This window comes from Oncorhynchus gorbuscha, linkage group LG11, assembly GCF_021184085.1.
Source record: "Oncorhynchus gorbuscha isolate QuinsamMale2020 ecotype Even-year linkage group LG11, OgorEven_v1.0, whole genome shotgun sequence".
Classification (NCBI taxonomy): domain Eukaryota; kingdom Metazoa; phylum Chordata; class Actinopteri; order Salmoniformes; family Salmonidae; genus Oncorhynchus; species Oncorhynchus gorbuscha.
In genome coordinates this window covers 74,760,881-74,778,301 of record NC_060183.1, presented here as the reverse complement: position 1 = coordinate 74,778,301, position 17,421 = coordinate 74,760,881, and the positions used below count along the sequence as shown (strand labels likewise).

Here is a 17,421-nt window from a genome sequence, read left to right as displayed (position 1 = left end):
CATAACTCAAATAATGTAATCATAGTTTAGTATTAAACCCATAACAGTTATAGAAACACAGACATGTTTAAGACTCTTGAAATGAAATGAACCATTGGATGAAATTGATAAGCCTATTGAAACTGATTATTGATTAGGCCTATTGTAATTATGTAAGCTTTTAGAAAGGAGGGAGGAGGGAGGGGATCCCTAGTCAGTTGCACAACTTAATGCATTCAACCGAAATGAGTCATCCCCATTTAACCCAACCTCTCTGAGGGGAGGTGTTTTACGCTGAGTTGCAACATGCAATCATCCAACCAAAATGTGTTTAGGGCCCGTGGCTAGAGCCCGCCCTGCACACAAGGCTATAGAGACAGTAATGATTCGTTAGATCACTCTAAAATCAATGACAGCACATGACATGTCACAGCTCAAACATGAGTTCCCTGGATAATCAGATGGGTAAGTACACTTAGTTAATAGCATATTAACGTTCTTGTTGTATATATGATACTTGTATGAAAGGAAGTTAAATGTAATAATATCATCAACTAGAATTGGTATTTATATCAGTAGACTATTGTAGTGCAAACCCATCAGGTCAATGCAATAATTTAAATATTTTGTTCAGTTATCATTAAACGGGTCAAAGTACACAAAAAGTATGCTCCTTTACACTAACTTTTCATTCAACTAACAGTAAACATGTATAAATACTGCTGTCAAACATACAGTATATTAAGTATATCCAATATAGTTCAGTTCAATTCAAATGACTTCATTGTGAAATGCCAGATCTTCTTTTGTGGTTGACACAATCATTAATAAATACAGACACTCACTGTTCATCAACAAGTACATCCGTTCATATTGGGGTCTCTGTGCATTGTCAATATCTGTAAATATTTTTGCTTTTTTTTATTTTTATTTTTACTTATGAGGGTGCTGTCCACAAACAGGAAATTATTATCTTCTTAAGTTAAACATTCAAGTTGATTATTTTATTAATTAATAGATAAATAACTTAACTCAAACACAAGCCAGTACCCAGTTTCCAGCTTTTCATTGCTTTTCTCTTTTTTCTATGTTAAATGTGTCGGGGTAAAAAGGACACCATCAGCTGCATGTTTAATTAGCACAGGTCTCTTAGTTTCCTGCACATGTTTGCATATGTATTGAATTATGGCAGTACCTGCCCTGCTTGTAATGTCATGTGGATGGTTGTTTGAACTGTACCCAAGTCATTGGAGAATTAAAAAATGTATTTAGTCTCTTAAAAGTATTACATGATTTTTAAGATGTTGAGACACTTTAAAACATACAATAAAAGAGCATTTTTGATACTGCAAAATTATTTGATTGGACATGTCATGTGATTCAGTGGGATCTCCATGGAATATCGGAAGAATAATATGACTCAAAGTAACATCACATGAATCTATGGTCAATAAAATATACCGTAACCAAAAGGACAATGCAAATGAATCGAAACTTTTAAAAGGGGCAAACATTGCCAACATACAATTCTGTGCCAATAGTGAAGAACTTGTCTTTGTCACCCAACAGAGCAGCCAAAGAAACATGATGAGCTGAGGATTGTTTTGGTTGGGAAGACTGGAGTTGGGAAGAGTGCAGTAGGAAACACCATCTTGGGAGAAACCACTTTTATGTCTAAGTTATCTTCCTCCTCTGTGACATCGGTGTGTGACAAAAACAAAAGGAATGTGGATGGGCAAATGGTTGCTGTCATCGACACTCCAGGCTTGTTTGACACCCAATCTACCCAAGAGGAGATACTGAACGAGATCAAAATGTGCATCACTTTTGCTGCTCCTGGTCCCCATGCGTTCCTGATTGTGATCCAGCTGGGTAGATACACAAACGAGGAGAAAGAGGCGGTGAACATCCTCCAGCAGATCTTTGGCAAAGAGGCAAAAAAGTACACCATAGTGCTTTTCACTCGTGAAGATGATCTAGAGGGACAAAGTATTGAATCATTCATTATGGGAAGTGAAGTCTGTGCAGATTTAAAAGCCTTGGTCTTTGAAGCATGCCATGGGAGATATCATGCCTTCAACAACAGAGACCGCAATAATCGCTCTCAGGTATCTAAGCTGCTTGAGATGATCAACAACATGACCATAACGGATGGAAGACAGCACTACTACACCAACGAAATGTTCCAAGAGGCTGAGAGAGTAATTGAGGAGGAGAAAGATAGGATTCTGAAAGAGAAAGCAGAGCAGACAAGGAGTGAAATGAAAGCACTGGAAATCAAATATGAAGGACCCGCTCTGGAGGAAGCGAAGAAGAAGTTGATGCAAGAAATGGAGAACGAAGCAAGATATATAGCTGAAAGAAGAAATCGAGTTTTGAAAATAACAGGCTTCACTCTTGCTGGAGCGGCTTCTATTGGAGCAGCTGTGGTTGCCCTCAGGAAAGGGACCTGTGGAATACAATGACAGACAACAGTTTTGCCAGACTTTTAGTGTTTGCTGAAATGTTCAAACCATAATGATTAGGGGGAGCACACATTATACAGAAACACACTTATTTGGCATAACATGTACATTTAAATATACTTAAGTTTTTAAAGATAAAAACATTTGAGGTGTTTGGTCTGAGGTACAGTTGATCCTAAGCTATGTAATTGTAGCATAATATTATTATTACATTTAAATATACTGAAGTTTTTAAAACGCATTTGAGGTGTTTGGTCTGAGGTACAGTTGATCCTAGGCTATGTAATGGTACCATAATATCCTACTTTCTAAGATTCACAGCTACTGTATATCCATTTATTAAATATCCATATTTCCCAATATACTTCAATACTTATTGTTTTGTAATTTTTCACTTTACAGTTTAAACCTGAAAGTTTTCCTTGATAAAGTATCATTAAATACATGTTTTTAAATGGTTGGAAAGACTTCAATATAGCCTATTGCATGCAAAAAATATGGTTTTAAATAAAAGATTCAGTGAACTGTGGAACTGTAATAAAATCAAAGCTAAGACAAAAAAATGATTGAATTGAGTTTATGGTTTGGAAATAATTTTGAAATATAAATGGTGTTGAATTTAATATGCAACATACAACAAAAATGTGCTGTGTTGTAAATAATCTACTTAATAAATTAATAAATAAACACCAAAAATAAAAGTGAAAGGAGACTGAGAGGATATAAATAATGGCAGTGAATACCGGTGTTACAAAAATATGGCACTGATCAGTAGCAGGAAAATGTTTGGACTTAACACAGTTGTTCAGTCTGTCTAAAGCTATAATTCACATTTCAGTATTTCACTTCTGAACTCTTGCTTCAGGTGCTAACAGCAATGACCTGAGACTGGTGTTGGTCGGCCTGAGTGGAGTGGGGAAGAGTGCAGCTGGGAACACCATTCTGGGCCAAAAGGTGTTTGATTCCAGAATCAGTTTCAAAACAGTAACACTGAAGAGTGAGAGACAAGAAGGAGAGGTGTGTGGGAAGAGAGTGATAGTAGTGGACACTCCAGGTCTGTCCAACAGTGACCTCTCTGAGGAGGAAGTGAGAGGGGAGATGAATAGGGCCGTGACTCTGTGTGAACCAGGTCCCCATGCCTTCCTCCTGGTCATTCAGCTGGGTCGCTTCACAGAACAAGAGAAGAGCGTAATGGAGACACTCACGGAGCTTTTATCTGCCAACATAGATGGAGACACGATGGTGCTCTTCACTTATGGGGAGAGACTGGAAGACACAACTATAGATCAGTTCATCCACGAGGATAGCAATCTGAAGAAGCTGGTTAAGAAATGCAGGGGTGGATACCACGTGTTCAAAAACAATGACACCAGCAACAACAATCAGGTTAGAGAGCTTTTAGAAAAAATAGAAACCAGACTACAGAAAAAGCAGAATAGCTGGTCATGGTACTGGAAAGGGGCAGCTGGTTGCTTTATCGTCATTGTAGCAGTGATGATAGTAAAAGTGTTGTTAAAAAGGTTACAAACACGTTCCCTACACATCCCTCCTGTCTCTGCCACCTGTCCTGTCCCTGACATAGTTCCTTCTGTCCCTGACATGGTCCCTCCTGTCCCTGACATGGTCTCTCCTGTCCCTGACATGGTCTCTCCTGTCCCTGACATGGTCTCTCCTGTCCCTGACATGGTCTCTCCTGTCCCTGACATGGTCCCTCCTGTCCCTGACATGGTCCCTCCTGTCCCTGACATGGTCCCTCCTGTCCCTGACATGGTCCCTCCTGTCCCCGACATGGTCTCTCCTGTCCCCGACATGGTCTCTCCTGTCCCCGACATGGTCTCTCCTGTCCCCGACATGGTCTCTCCTGTCCCTGTCATGGTCCCTCCTGTCCCTGACATGGTCTCTCCTGTCCCTGACATGGTCTCTCCTGTCCCTGACATGGTCCCTCCTGTTCGTGAGTCAATTTGGGAAATGGTGAAGTCAAACAACAACATTATTTTCACAGCGGGAGTAGGACTGACTCTATTGGTCATCATAAGAAAAATAATGAGGAAATAATGAGAGGTTGGTTGAATGGGACATAATTTCCCACATCCGTGAGTGCCAAGTTAAACGAATGCTACAATTATACACCCGTTAACTCTTTTTGAAATTTTAGAACATTTCTTATTGAATGTTAAGAGAATGAGTGACAGGTTGTATTTGAAGAATCATAATAAAATATAAACATGCGAAAACTGATTTAGAAAGACTGGTTATTATTGCTGGATATTATGCATATAAGCTATTGTATGGTTTTCATCAGGTCTGTTGTCACATGAAAAACAAGTGAGGTCATACTGATGTGCATGTACTTCTACTTTGCAAACATAATCTGGGCTTCTATTGTGAATATGATTCTAGCTTTAAAGATAAGAACGTTCAAATTTTGATAGTCAAAATGTCCTGACATTTAACCATTTCCTCAAAAAGAACAGGTGTTTTACAATTATAACCGAAAGATAATTTACAGTGACATGGAATCCTTTTGTCGAACCTTATACTTTATTTAGGGTGCAGTTAGGTTGAGTAGCCTAATAAAATACCTGCAGCCAAGATGCATAACAGGCATTGTTAAAAGACCTACACACAGGTTCAAACTAGTTGAAGTGTCTCGGGGCGTTGAGAGACATGGGTGTTGAGAGTGATGGCATATCTAAACCACCAGTGATTGTAACTAATGGCTCTTTGCCATCATAAACCCTGCATTAGGTTCAGCTCCACATCCTCATCATAACCAGAGTGAAACTATGCTGTAAACAATGTTCAAGTAGTTCATGTAGAGGTATTGTGTGCATTGCTGGCCTCAGGTTGCTGGCCTGTCCTTAGTCTGTCTTTATACAATAGTTATGATGCAAAACATTTACATTGCCACTATGACCAGTGGTTTGCTGTTGGGAATTTTGGGCAGAGTTTAAGCAAACTATTTGGACAAATGCATTTTTTAAAAGGTGAAATGCAAATACAAGTTGACTGGATTTTTTGATTGGTTGCTAAGCTTACACTAAAGTTGTATGCCCAAATATGATGCAAGATTAAAATCCTTCACCTCACAGTAGGATATAGAAGGAAAAACTTGAAAGTGTAACTAATCAAATCAAATGTATTTATATAGCCCTTCGTATATCAGCTGATATCTCAAAGTGCTGTACAGAAACACAGCCTAAAACCCCAAACAGCAAGCAATGCAGGTGTTGAAGCACGTTGGCTCCCTAGAAAGGTCAAAACCCAGGAAGAAACCTAGAGAGGAACCAGGCTATGAGGGGTGGCCAGTCCTCTTCTGGCTATAACAGAACATGGCCAAGATGTTCAAATGTTCATAAATGACCAGCATGGTCAAATAATAGGTCTGGGACAGGTAGCACGTCCGGTGAACAGGTCAGGATTCCATAGTGTAATGGATGTGAAATGGCTAGCTTAGTTAGCGGTGCGCGCTAAATAGCGTTTCAATCGGTGACGTCACTTGCTCTGAGATCTTGAAGTAGTGGTTCCCCTTGCTCTGCAAGGGCTGCGGCTTATGTGGAGCGATGGGTAACGATGCTTCGTGGACTGTTGTTGATGTGTGCAGAGGGTCCCTGGTTCGCGCCCGGGTATGGGCGAGGGGACGGTCTAAAGTTATACTGTTACAATAGCCGCAGGCAGAACAGTTGAAACTGGAGCAGCAGCACGGCCAGGTGGACTGGGGACAGCAAGGAGTCATCATGCCAGGTAGTCCTGAGGCATTGTCCTAGGGCTCAGGTCCTCCGAGAGAGAATGAGAGAATTAGAGAGAGCATACTTAAATTCACACAGGACATCGGATAAGACAGGAGAAGTACTCCAGATATAACAAACTGACCCTAGCCCCCCGACACAAACTACTGCAGCATAAATACTGGAGGCTGAGACAGGAGGGGTCAGGAGACACTGTGGCCCCATCCGATGATACGCCCGGACAGGGCCAAACAGGAAGGATATACACTTTGCCAAAGCACAGCCCCCACACCACTAGAGAGATATCTTCAACCACCAACTTACCATCCCGAGACAAGGCCAGGTATAGCCCACAAAGATTTCCACCACGGCACAACCCAAGGGGGGGGGGGGGGACAACCCAGACAGTAACAAACAGATTGTTTTCAGATAGGCCAGAGTCGAAAAAGACTTCAATTGGGTACATTGTAAGTAAACAGATCACACTACAATGGATTACAAAAATATATTGTTTACTAGTGTCATTCTGATATTTTTCCCACTCCTTTCTTTTTGGATTTTAAAATATTTTTTACATCTGATTTTTTTCAGATCTAAATGGTTAAAAGACCAATTAGTAAATTTTAAGATCAGAAGTGTACTGCCTGTGTAAACGCAGCAATGGTCATCTTGGCCCTGTTATAATAGCATTGCTGAAAATGTCTCTTCATATGCTCCAGCTACTTTATCAGCGACTGGTGAAAGTCATGCCATATAGGCATATATAGCACTTGTCTGAGAGGTAGTTTAAAGTATAAAGATCAATATTGTAAACTCAGCAAAAAAGAAACGTCCCTTTTTCAGGACCCTGTCTTTCAAAGATAATTTGTAAAAATCCAAATGACTTCACAGATCTTCATTGTAAAGAGTTTAAACACTGTTTCCCATGCTTGTCAATTAACCATAAACAATTAATGAACATGCACCTGTGGAACGGTCGTTAAGACAATAACAGCTTACAGACAGTAAGCAATTAAGGTCACAGTTATGAAAACTTAGGACACTAAAGAGGCCTTTCCACTGACTCTGAAAAACACCAAAAGAAAGATGCCCAGGGTCCCTGCTCATCTGCGTGAATGTGCCTTAGGCATGCTGCAAGGAGGCATGAGGACTGCAGATGTGGCCAGGGCAATAAATTGCGATGTTCGTATTGTGAGACGCCTAAGACAGCGCTATAGGGAGACAGGCCGGACAGCTGATTGTTCTCGCAGTGGCAGACCACGTGTAACAACACCTGCACAGGATCGGTACATCAGAACATCACACCTGCGGGACAGGTACAGGATGACAATAGCAACTGCCCGAGTTACACCAGGAAAGCACAATCCCTCCATCAGTGCTCAGACTGTCTGCAAATAGGCTGAGAAAGGCTGGACTGAGGGCTTGTAGGCCTGTTGTAAGGCAGGTCCTCACCAGACATCACCGGCAACAACGTTGCCTATGGGCACAAACCCACCGTCACTGGATCAGACAGGACTGTCAAAAAGTGCTCTTCACTGACAAGTCGTGGTCGGGTTCACGTTTATCGTCGAAGGAATGAGCGTTACACCGAGGCCTGTACTCTGGAGCGGGATCGATTTGAAGGTGGAGGGTCAGTCATAGTCTGGGGCGGTGTCACAGCATCATCGGACTGGGCTTGTTGTCATTGCAGGCAATCTCAACGCTGTGCGTTACAGGGAAGACATCCTCCTCCCTTCCTGCAGGCTCATCCTGACATGACACTCCAGCATGACAATGCCACCAGCCGTACTGCTTGTTCTGTGTGTGATTTCCTGCAAGACAGGAATGTCAGTGTTCTGCCATGGCCAGCGAATAGCCCGGATCTCAATCCCATTGAGCACGTCTAGGACCTGTTGGATCGGAAGGTGAGGGCTAGGGTCATTCCCCCCAGAAATGTCAGAAAACTTGCAGGTGCCTTGGTGGAAGAGTGGGGTAACATCTCACAGCAAGAACTGTCAAATCTGGTTTTAGTCCATGAGGAGATGCACTGCAATACTTAATGCAGCTGGTAGCCACACCAGATACTGACTGTTACTTTTGGGACACATTATTCAATTTCTGTTAGTCACATGTCTGTGGAATTTGTTAAGTTTATGTCTCAGTTGTTGAATCTTGTTATGTTCATACAAATATTTACATATATTAAGTTTGCTGAAAATAAATGCAGTTGACAGTGAGAGGACATTTCTTTTGAGTTGAGTTTTATATAGTAAAACATATCATAGTAAAACACAAGAGTCCTGTTCTCAAACTATGTGTCAAACGATTTCATGAGAAAATGTTCCTTCTGTTAGGGTGTGGCCATATCCTTGGATGAATCTCAATAGTTGTAGAAGAACTTGTTAGGCACTTTAATAGGCTACACCCTAACAGCATTGTTAACAAGCATTCTTAAAACACCTACACAAATGTTCCAACCCTGAATGATTGACTACTGGCTCTTTGCCACTTGAAATACAACATTGCGTGCAGTTCTGCATCCTCCTCACAAACAAAGTGAAACTAGGCCTGAGCTGTGCTGCAGACTGCTGTATCAGTCGCTAATACAGGACTTTTAAAGGCCCCGTGCACTACTTTTGTGATTTTTTTTCTTGTGATTTTTAGGGAAGTGCTGCAGCACCCTCACTTCCCGCAGCTATGGTTGTGCTGAAGGATGGCATATGCTCTAAAGCAGTGGTTCTCAATCCTGGTCCCGGGGACCCAAAGGGGTGCACATGTTTGCTTTTGCCCTAGCACTACACAGCTGATTCAAATCATCAACTCATCAAAAGGCTTTTTGTGCTAGTGCAAAAACAAAAATTGATTGAGGGTTGAGAAATTCTGCTCTGAAGTGTTGTCATGTTAGTCACGTACATTACACCTAATCTCGTTCACAAACACTTCCACCCAAACGCACGGAAGGTTTGGTGGCCAACGCATCAAACTTGGCCTTTATTAGTTAGGCTTAGGTTTCAAATCATATTTTAAGAAAATTAATTGTGGAAATAGGCAGGGTTTAGCCATACTTATGACTTTTTGACTGTGTTTAGTGACTATGACAAATACTTTTCTCAGGAAGGTCACTCCTAAAGAATTCTATGGTCACTCCCACTAAGGCCAACTTTGAATGGTTGATATCCCAGGCTTTTGTGTGCAATAGCCTGGGGACAACGTTACATAAAGAACTACTTACCTTGATGAAAGCCCTCAACCTAAAGAAAGACAGTGTCTTTCTCCTGAAATCAAGTTAGTTGTTCCTCAGTACACAAACACGCACACAACAAAAACGAGCCCTATCGCACGGTGCTGGGCCCAATCAGGTCTTTGGCACATTCACCCACTCCCCCGCTAAAAGATCAGCCACAAAATATTGGCACCAGTCCAACAGGTTGTAATAGAGACCTTGCCTCCAGCATAGGAACAGAAGAGGAATACCTGGTGCGGTAGTCTCATCTTGGTTCTGACACACACACACACAAACAAGCTTTGCAGGTCCAGCAACTCATTCAAATACCTCTCACAACCAACAGTAACCTGTGGATCATGAGAGAACCTTAAATCAGTTTTACTTGAATAGCTTATTTATTGACACTTTATGTAATGTCCTGTAATACTTAGTTTGAAGTGAGACACCTTCGGTCTTTCATAACAAATACATAAAGACTCTATATCACATGGCCCTGTACTTACTATAAAGTCAAACACCTTTGGTCATTAAGAACACATACATAAAGGCTTAATGATGTAAAACACAAAGGTATTAACACTTAGTGATAATCCTTTAACAGCTTAAACAAACAAACATTAAAGACATGTTTAAACCATACTGTAACAACCCTGCCGAGTGTCATTACAATACTTATTTATTTTACCTTTATTTAACTAGGCAGGTCAGTTTAGAACTAATTCTTATTTACTTATTTCCTTTTATTTGTACATTTTAAAAACAATACAAATTCATGAAGTTTCAAAAAAGCCTGCAATGCAATTACACTGAACATTACACAGGGCTGTGAATCGTGTAGCTTGTCACTGAGCTGGTGGATGATTGGATATTGCCTCTCTTAACAAAAAGTTTTAGCAGGTCTGTTAGGAAATGCATTTGTCACACCATCTGGATAAGGGCATTTCTGTACTGTGCCAGAAACTGTAAATGGGAAGATGGGAAACTCCATTCAATTCGTATTATCATATTTGTCTGTCATTTACTAATCTTATGACGTGCCTATGAGACGTGGCTGTATCTTGGGGGATTTGTATTTAGCTGAACCTGCTAACTAGCTAAATTTTGGCTAGCTGGTAATTGATGTGAACCAACCGAAATTATTTGAATGAATGATTAAGGTGCCTACAGTATAATCTAAACCAACACTTAACTATTACAAACGAATTTAAATTACAATAAGTAAAGGTTAACTTGTTTTTCGCTGTCCAGTGGCAGCAGAAGAGGCATTTGATTTGTGAACCCATCACATGATTAGTCTCGTCAGCAACAATAAAATACTTCCGGGTCAAGGAATTTTGAAAATGTTCCAAATAAAAGCCCCCCACGTAATTGTAGAAAAGTGTCAATAACTATTCATGATATATTAAAAGTAATTGTTAAACATTAACAATGATTCGTACGTAAAATATATCACTAGCCACTTTAAACAATGCTACCTAATATAATGTTTACATACCCTACATTATTAATCTCATATGTATACGTATATACTGTACTCTATATCATCTACTGCATCCTTATGTAATACATGTATCACTAGCCACTTTAACTATGCCACTTTGTTTACATACTCATCTCATATGTATATACTGCACTCAATACCATCTACTGTATCTTGCCTATGCCGCTCTGTACCATCACTCATTCATATATCTGTATGTACATATTCTTTATCCCCTTACACTTGTGTCTATAAGTAGTAGTTTTGGAATTTTTAGCTAGATTACTTGTTGGTTATTACTGCATTGTCGGATCTAGAAGCACAAGCATTTCGCTACACTCGCACTAACATCTGCTAACCATGTGTATGTGACAAATAAAATTTGATTTGATATGTGTTCATATTTGAGTGACATTTGCATTCAACTTGGGTTTTAAAACATGTTCTAAGGTCAAATAAAATGTCCCCAATGCGAATCACTGTATATGGAATAGATATTGGCTTACAGCAAGAACGATTCAGGGTGCCCCAGTAAAAGTATTGTAGTGTGGCTGGCCTTTCACTCCCATATTCTAATGGCGGCTGAATCACATCACATGTTCGCTTACTGCACTACAGAAACCCGCTAACCAAACAACAGTGCAGGGCATGCTCACTGCATTAAAGGATAACTACATAAAAAAATATACATTTCATCCATTTTTCCCAGACCTCAAAAGTCATCCCCTGATGTGGTTTAAGCATTGTGAACAACGAAAATCCAATTTTGTTATTTTTATGGAATGGAAATAGGCAAAAATAAAACAGATTTTAAAAGGCCCAACTAACATTTTTTGCTGTGCATTACTGCACTTTAGAGTCTGTCATCTTGCAGCACAGAATTTTGTGGGAAACTGAGGTCAGGTCCATTATTGACTACTACGCACCTAAGAGGTAAAGAGGTTGTGCCATACTAGAAATGTTTTAGTAAAATATAATATATACAATTTAGCGGACACTTATCCAAAGCAACTTAGTCATGCGTGAATACATTTTACATATAGTTGATCCCGGGAATCGAACAGTTTCCTGGTTTTATGACTCAATATTAGTTTGTGTCTTTGTGACAGGCTTTATAAATGTCACGAGTATTACCGAAGGTGACTCCCCTTCTTGTTCGGGTGGCGCTCGGTGGTCGTCGTCGCCGGTCTACTAGCTGTCACCGATCCTTTGTTCTGTGTTCGTTTGGTTTTGTCTAATTGGTTTCACCTGTTCCTTGTTTGGTTGTTAGGGTGGGGTTATTTAAGTTCGTTCAGCCCGCTTCTGTTTGTGCGGGCTTGTTCATGTGTATGTGTTAGAGTGGTTAGTGTTTTCGTTTGGTTTCTCGCTGTCCTTGTATTTCACGATAGGGTACATTTTTGTTTTGTAGTATTTATTACCTAGTTTGGGTATACTATTTTGTTCCTGTGATTATTTTGGACATTAAAGCGTGTTTTTCCCCGCATCCTTTGCTCTCTGCGCCCGACTCCACACCTATTCACTCATTGAGCGTTACAATAAATACATGTAATTGATTGTTAATGTTTTGAACACTCAGTGTATAAGCCATAATAAGGATGCACAACTCCAGTCCTTAAGGGCTGAACATTCTGGTTTGTGTTCTTTAAAAATATATATATATATATTTGAACTTGGTTGAACTCAATATCAACTTATTCTAATAAAATGTAAACCAACAGGAGTGAAATTTCAGTTGAGGACTGGAGATGAACCAAAATAGGAAATGTAAGCTAACAGGTAGTCATGAGATGATCCTAGTGTGCTGGTTTCTTGTTACCCTTCTTTTCTCCAGGGGATGCGAGCCCTCCTCAACTTGACCACAAAGAACCCAACGTCCACAAGCAGACTGAGGATGAAGCACGTCATGAGGAAGATGAGCAACAGCACACTTTGTGCATTTCTTCTGTCTCATCAAAGCTCCCTGTGAATGAGACCACCAGCTTTAGCCTCTTTCATTCATATCTATTTCTGGCTTACAGTGGTGCCTAAACATACACGAGACAACAGGATCAGTATGCAGGGAGGGAGTGAGATGAATAGTAAGTCTTACCTACAGCACTGGTCAGGGGCGGACTGGGAAAAGAAAATACACACCAGGCCACATCACTGCATGCGCTGACAACCCCCCCATGGTCAACCTACACACCCTACTTACACATGCAGTACTGCTGACACAACAGTTACAGTAGAGCGTTTCTGAACCAGTTCTGTACCAGTGACTGGTGAGACATGGTCCTCCTCTTTTTTATGTTGCTCATGATAAAAAATACAATATGTAAAAACACCACTAGAGATTCACAGCTATAACTGTCCCTCTGTCAGGAGATACAACTCACCAATATAACTGTCCCTCTGTCTGGAGATACAACTCACCACTATAACTGTCCCTCTATCAGGAGATACAACTCACCACTATAACTGTCCCTAAGTCTGGAGATACAACTCACCACTATAACTGTCCCTGTCTGGAGATACAACTCACCACTATAACTGTTCCTCTGTCTGGAGATACAACTCACCACTATAACTGTTCCTCTGTCTGGAGAACAGGGCTCCGGGCAGCCGAGCGGAAATGGAGGAAAACTCGCCTCCCTGCGGACCTGGCATCCTTTCACTCCCTCCTCTCTACATTTTCCTCCTCTGTCTCTGCTGCTAAAGCCACTTTCTACCACTCTAAATTCCAAGCATCCGTCTCTAACCCTAGGAAGCTCTTTGCCACCTTCTCCTCCCTCCTGAACCCCCCCCCTCCTCCCTCTCTGCAGATGACTTCGTCAACCATTTTGAAAAGAAGGTCGACGACATCCGATCCTCGTTTGCTAAGTCAAACGACACCGCTGGTTCTGCTCACACTGCCCTACCCTGTGCTCTGACCTCTTTCTCCCCTCTCTCTCCAGATGAAATCTCGCGTCTTGTGACGGCCGGCCGCCCAACAACCTGCCCGCTTGACCCTATCCCCTCCTCTCTTCTCCAGACCATTTCCGGAGACCTTCTCCCTTACCTCACCTCGCTCATCAACTCATCCCTGACCGCTGGCTACGTCCCTTCCGTCTTCAAGAGAGCGAGAGTTGCACCCCTTCTGAAAAAACCTACACTCGATCCCTCCGATGTCAACAACTACAGACCAGTATCCCTTCTTTCTTTTCTCTCCAAAACTCTTGAACGTGCCGTCCTTGGCCAGCTCTCCCGCTATCTCTCTCTGAATTGACCTTCTTGATCCAAATCAGTCAGGTTTCAAGACTAGTCATTCAACTGAGACTGCTCTTCTCTGTATCACGGAGGCGCTCCGCACTGCTAAAGCTAACTCTCTCTCCTCTGCTCTCATCCTTCTAGACCTATCGGCTGCCTTCGATACTGTGAACCATCAGATCCTCCTCTCCACCCTCTCCGAGTTGGGCATCTCCGGCGCGGCCCACGCTTGGATTGCGTCCTACCTGACAGGTCGCTCCTACCAGGTAGCGTGGCGAGAATCTGTCTCCTCACCACGCGCTCTCACCACTGGTGTCCCCCAGGGCTCTGTTCTAGGCCCTCTCCTATTCTCGCTATACACCAAGTCACTTGGCTCTGTCATAACCTCACATGGTCTCTCCTATCATTGCTATGCAGACGACACACAATTAATCTTCTCCTTTCCCCCTTCTGATGACCAGGTGGCAAATCGCATCTCTGCATGTCTGGCAGACATATCAGTGTGGATGACGGATCACCACCTCAAGCTGAACCTCGGCAAGACGGAGCTGTTCTTCCTCCCGGGGAAGGACTGCCCGTTCCATGATCTCGCCATCACGGTTGACAACTCCATTGTGTCCTCCTCCCAGAGCGCTAAGAACCTTGGCGTGATCCTGGACAACACCCTGTCGTTCTCAACTAACATCAAGGCGGTGGCCCGTTCCTGTAGGTTCATGCTCTACAACATCCGCAGAGTACGACCCTGTCTCACACAGGAAGCGGCGCAGGTCCCAATCCAGGCACTTGTCATCTCCCGTCTGGATTACTGCAACTCTCTGTTGGCTGGGCTCCCTGCCTGTGCTATTAAACCCCTACAACTCATCCAGAACGCCGCAGCCCGTCTGGTGTTCAACCTTCCCAAGTTCTCTCACGTCACCCCGCTCCTCCGCTCTCTCCACTGGCTTCCAGTTGAAGCTCGCATCCGCTACAAGACCATGGTGCTTGCCTACGGAGCTGTGAGGGGAACGGCACCTCAGTACCTCCAGGCTCTACACCCAAACAAGGGCACTGCGTTCATCCACCTCTGGCCTGCTCGCCTCCCTACCACTGAGGAAGTACAGTTCCCGCTCAGCCCAGTCAAAACTGTTCGCTGCTCTGGCCCCCCAATGGTGGAACAAACTCCCTCACGACGCCAGGACAGCGGAGTCAATCACCACCTTCCGGAGACACCTGAAATCCCACCTCTTTAAGGAATACCAAGGATAGGATAAGTAATCCTTCTCACCCCCCCCTTTAAGATTTAGATGCACTATTGTAAAGTGACTGTTCCACTGGATGTCATAAGGTGAATGCACCAATTTGTAAGTCGCTCTGGATAAGAGCGTCTGCTAAATGACTTAAATGTAAATGTAATACAACTCACCACTATAACTGTTCCTCTGTCTGGAAATACAACTCACCACTATAACTGTCCCTCTATCTGGAAATACAACTCACTACTATAACTGTCCCTCTATCTGGAAATACAACTCACTACTATAACTGTCCCTGTCTGGAGATACAACTCACCACTATAACTGTTCCTCTGTCTGGAGATATAACTCACCACTAGAACTGTCCCTCTGTCTGGAAATACAACTCACCACTATAACTGATCCACTGTCAGGAGATACAACTCACCACTATAACCATCCCTCTGTCTGGAAATACAACTCACCACTATAACTGATCCTCTGCTCTAGCCATTTGGTTGGCCTCCCTGTTATGTCTGTCTCACTGGCCAATCAGAACATGCTCCATGGCTAAATATGTGGTTGCTTCAAGTTGTGTATTTGCAGACTTTTATGTATTGCGTCCAATTTGAATGTTCATTATTATTATTATCAAATTAAACAAAAACGGGTGAAACCTTAATTTTTTTTTTTTCTAAATGCGAGATTCACCGGCACATCTTTCCTCATATGGGCTCTGTGCTTCTGCTCTCAAAATCCATGCCATTCACTGTGTTACCGGTAAGACCTGCTTTTTGCCTTTTGCCTTAACTTCCCATTAGCACTGCATGGAATGGTCACCTTTGCGCTTGTTTTTAAGGCCACGCCTCAAGCGAGCTGATGTTAGACCGGTAAATTGTCAAACCTGGCATTTGGGCTGGAAAATGCCAGTGCGCCAGTTTTTACATGATGAATTTGCAAACTAACGTACGTTTGACACTTGCACCACCACAGCACCAGCCGAAAATAGAACCCAGAGTGATACAAAGCTCCAGACTAACACTTCCCCCTGCTGTCAGCTGGTGGAACCAGCCCATGATTTGGCCAACATCGCACTTCATTAAGAAGTATGACACATAAGACTACTGAGGTGTTCAATAAATAAGTAGTTTCATCTAACAAGTCCAAGCTGGAATACATGATTCAATATATTTTTGTGCAACCTAATCCAGTGACGTTCATGAATTTTGGGTTGACAATTAGATTTATAGTTGCTATTTATTACTGTCAAAATAGGAATCCAGAATTTCCACATTTGTTCAATAGAGATTAATTACATATATCTTTATGTGCACTAATTAATATCATAGATATTAATTCATTATAAATGGAAAGAGGGCCTGTGACTGAACTTAGGCTTTTGGAAAAAACAACAACAGACAGTGGAGGCAAGACTACATCTTAACTCCTCCTCCACATTTACTGGATTGGTTGAACAGTTCAGAAGAGAACATACCTCAACAGAATTTCTTGTCTGGACCAGAACGTAGGGGTATCTAGTTTGAGGAGTTTATTTTACACCTGCTATGTTAGGTTAGCTGCACGGTTACATTTGTGACCTGGATGAATACATCGCTACTAGCAGTGGGTATTGTATTTAGAGTTAGTGATCTAGTTCATGTTTGGAGTTTCCACTCCCTCAATTGTTGAACCATAACTTAATTAGCCTATGATATTCATCAATAACAACTCAGTACAACAGTGTTGTGTAGCACGGCATCTCAGAGCGCGCAACTCCACGGTCTTTGTCACAAATGGGTTATTGCTGCAGACTACCACACCAGGTTCCACTCCTATCAGCCAAATAAAAGAAGTGGCTCCAATGGGTACACGATCACCAACACTGTACAACTGAGGAGTGGAAAAATATTGCCTGGTGGGACGAATCACAGCTCCTGTTCCGTCATGCTGTTGGTAGTCAGGATTTGGCGTAAGCATGGCGCCATCCTGTCAGGTGTCAACGGCACAGGCTGGTGGTAATAGTGTGGAGAATGTTTTCCTAGCACACGTTAGGTCCCTTGGTACCAATTAAGCAATGTTTCAACGACCCAAAGAATTCAGGCTGTTTTGGCAGCAGCAAGGGGTTTGA

At 42.2% G+C, this 17,421-nt stretch overlaps 1 protein-coding gene across 3 annotated transcripts; it reads left to right on the top strand.

The window, feature by feature from the left end:
* Nucleotides 1–278: 278 nt before the first annotated feature.
* On the top strand, nucleotides 279–4,682 carry LOC123989452 (GTPase IMAP family member 7-like). Of its 3 annotated transcripts, none has more exons than XM_046290474.1 (2): nucleotides 279–444; nucleotides 3,310–4,682. In XM_046290474.1, the coding sequence occupies exons 1-2, from the start codon at nucleotides 399–401 to the stop codon at nucleotides 4,497–4,499; spliced, it is 1,236 nt and encodes a 411-aa protein (XP_046146430.1). In that variant the 5' UTR covers nucleotides 279–398; the 3' UTR covers nucleotides 4,500–4,682. The 3 variants fall into 3 exon arrangements, with proteins under 3 accessions (XP_046146430.1, XP_046146432.1, XP_046146431.1); XM_046290476.1 differs by having other exon boundaries at nucleotides 286–444; nucleotides 1,549–4,682; XM_046290475.1 differs by lacking the exon at nucleotides 279–444 and adding an exon at nucleotides 2,441–2,607 and having other exon boundaries at nucleotides 2,706–4,682.
* The last annotated feature ends 12,739 nt before the right edge of the window (nucleotides 4,683–17,421 follow it).

Excerpts from the sequence above, each read along its gene's own strand:
- LOC123989452 (XM_046290474.1), top strand. The coding sequence starts at position 399 with ATGACATGTCACAGCTCAAACATGAGTTCCCTGGATAATCAGATGG. Across the intron at positions 445-3,309 it reads TTCCCTGGATAATCAGATGG|GTGCTAACAGCAATGACCTG; the intron begins GTAAGTACACTT and ends CTCTTGCTTCAG.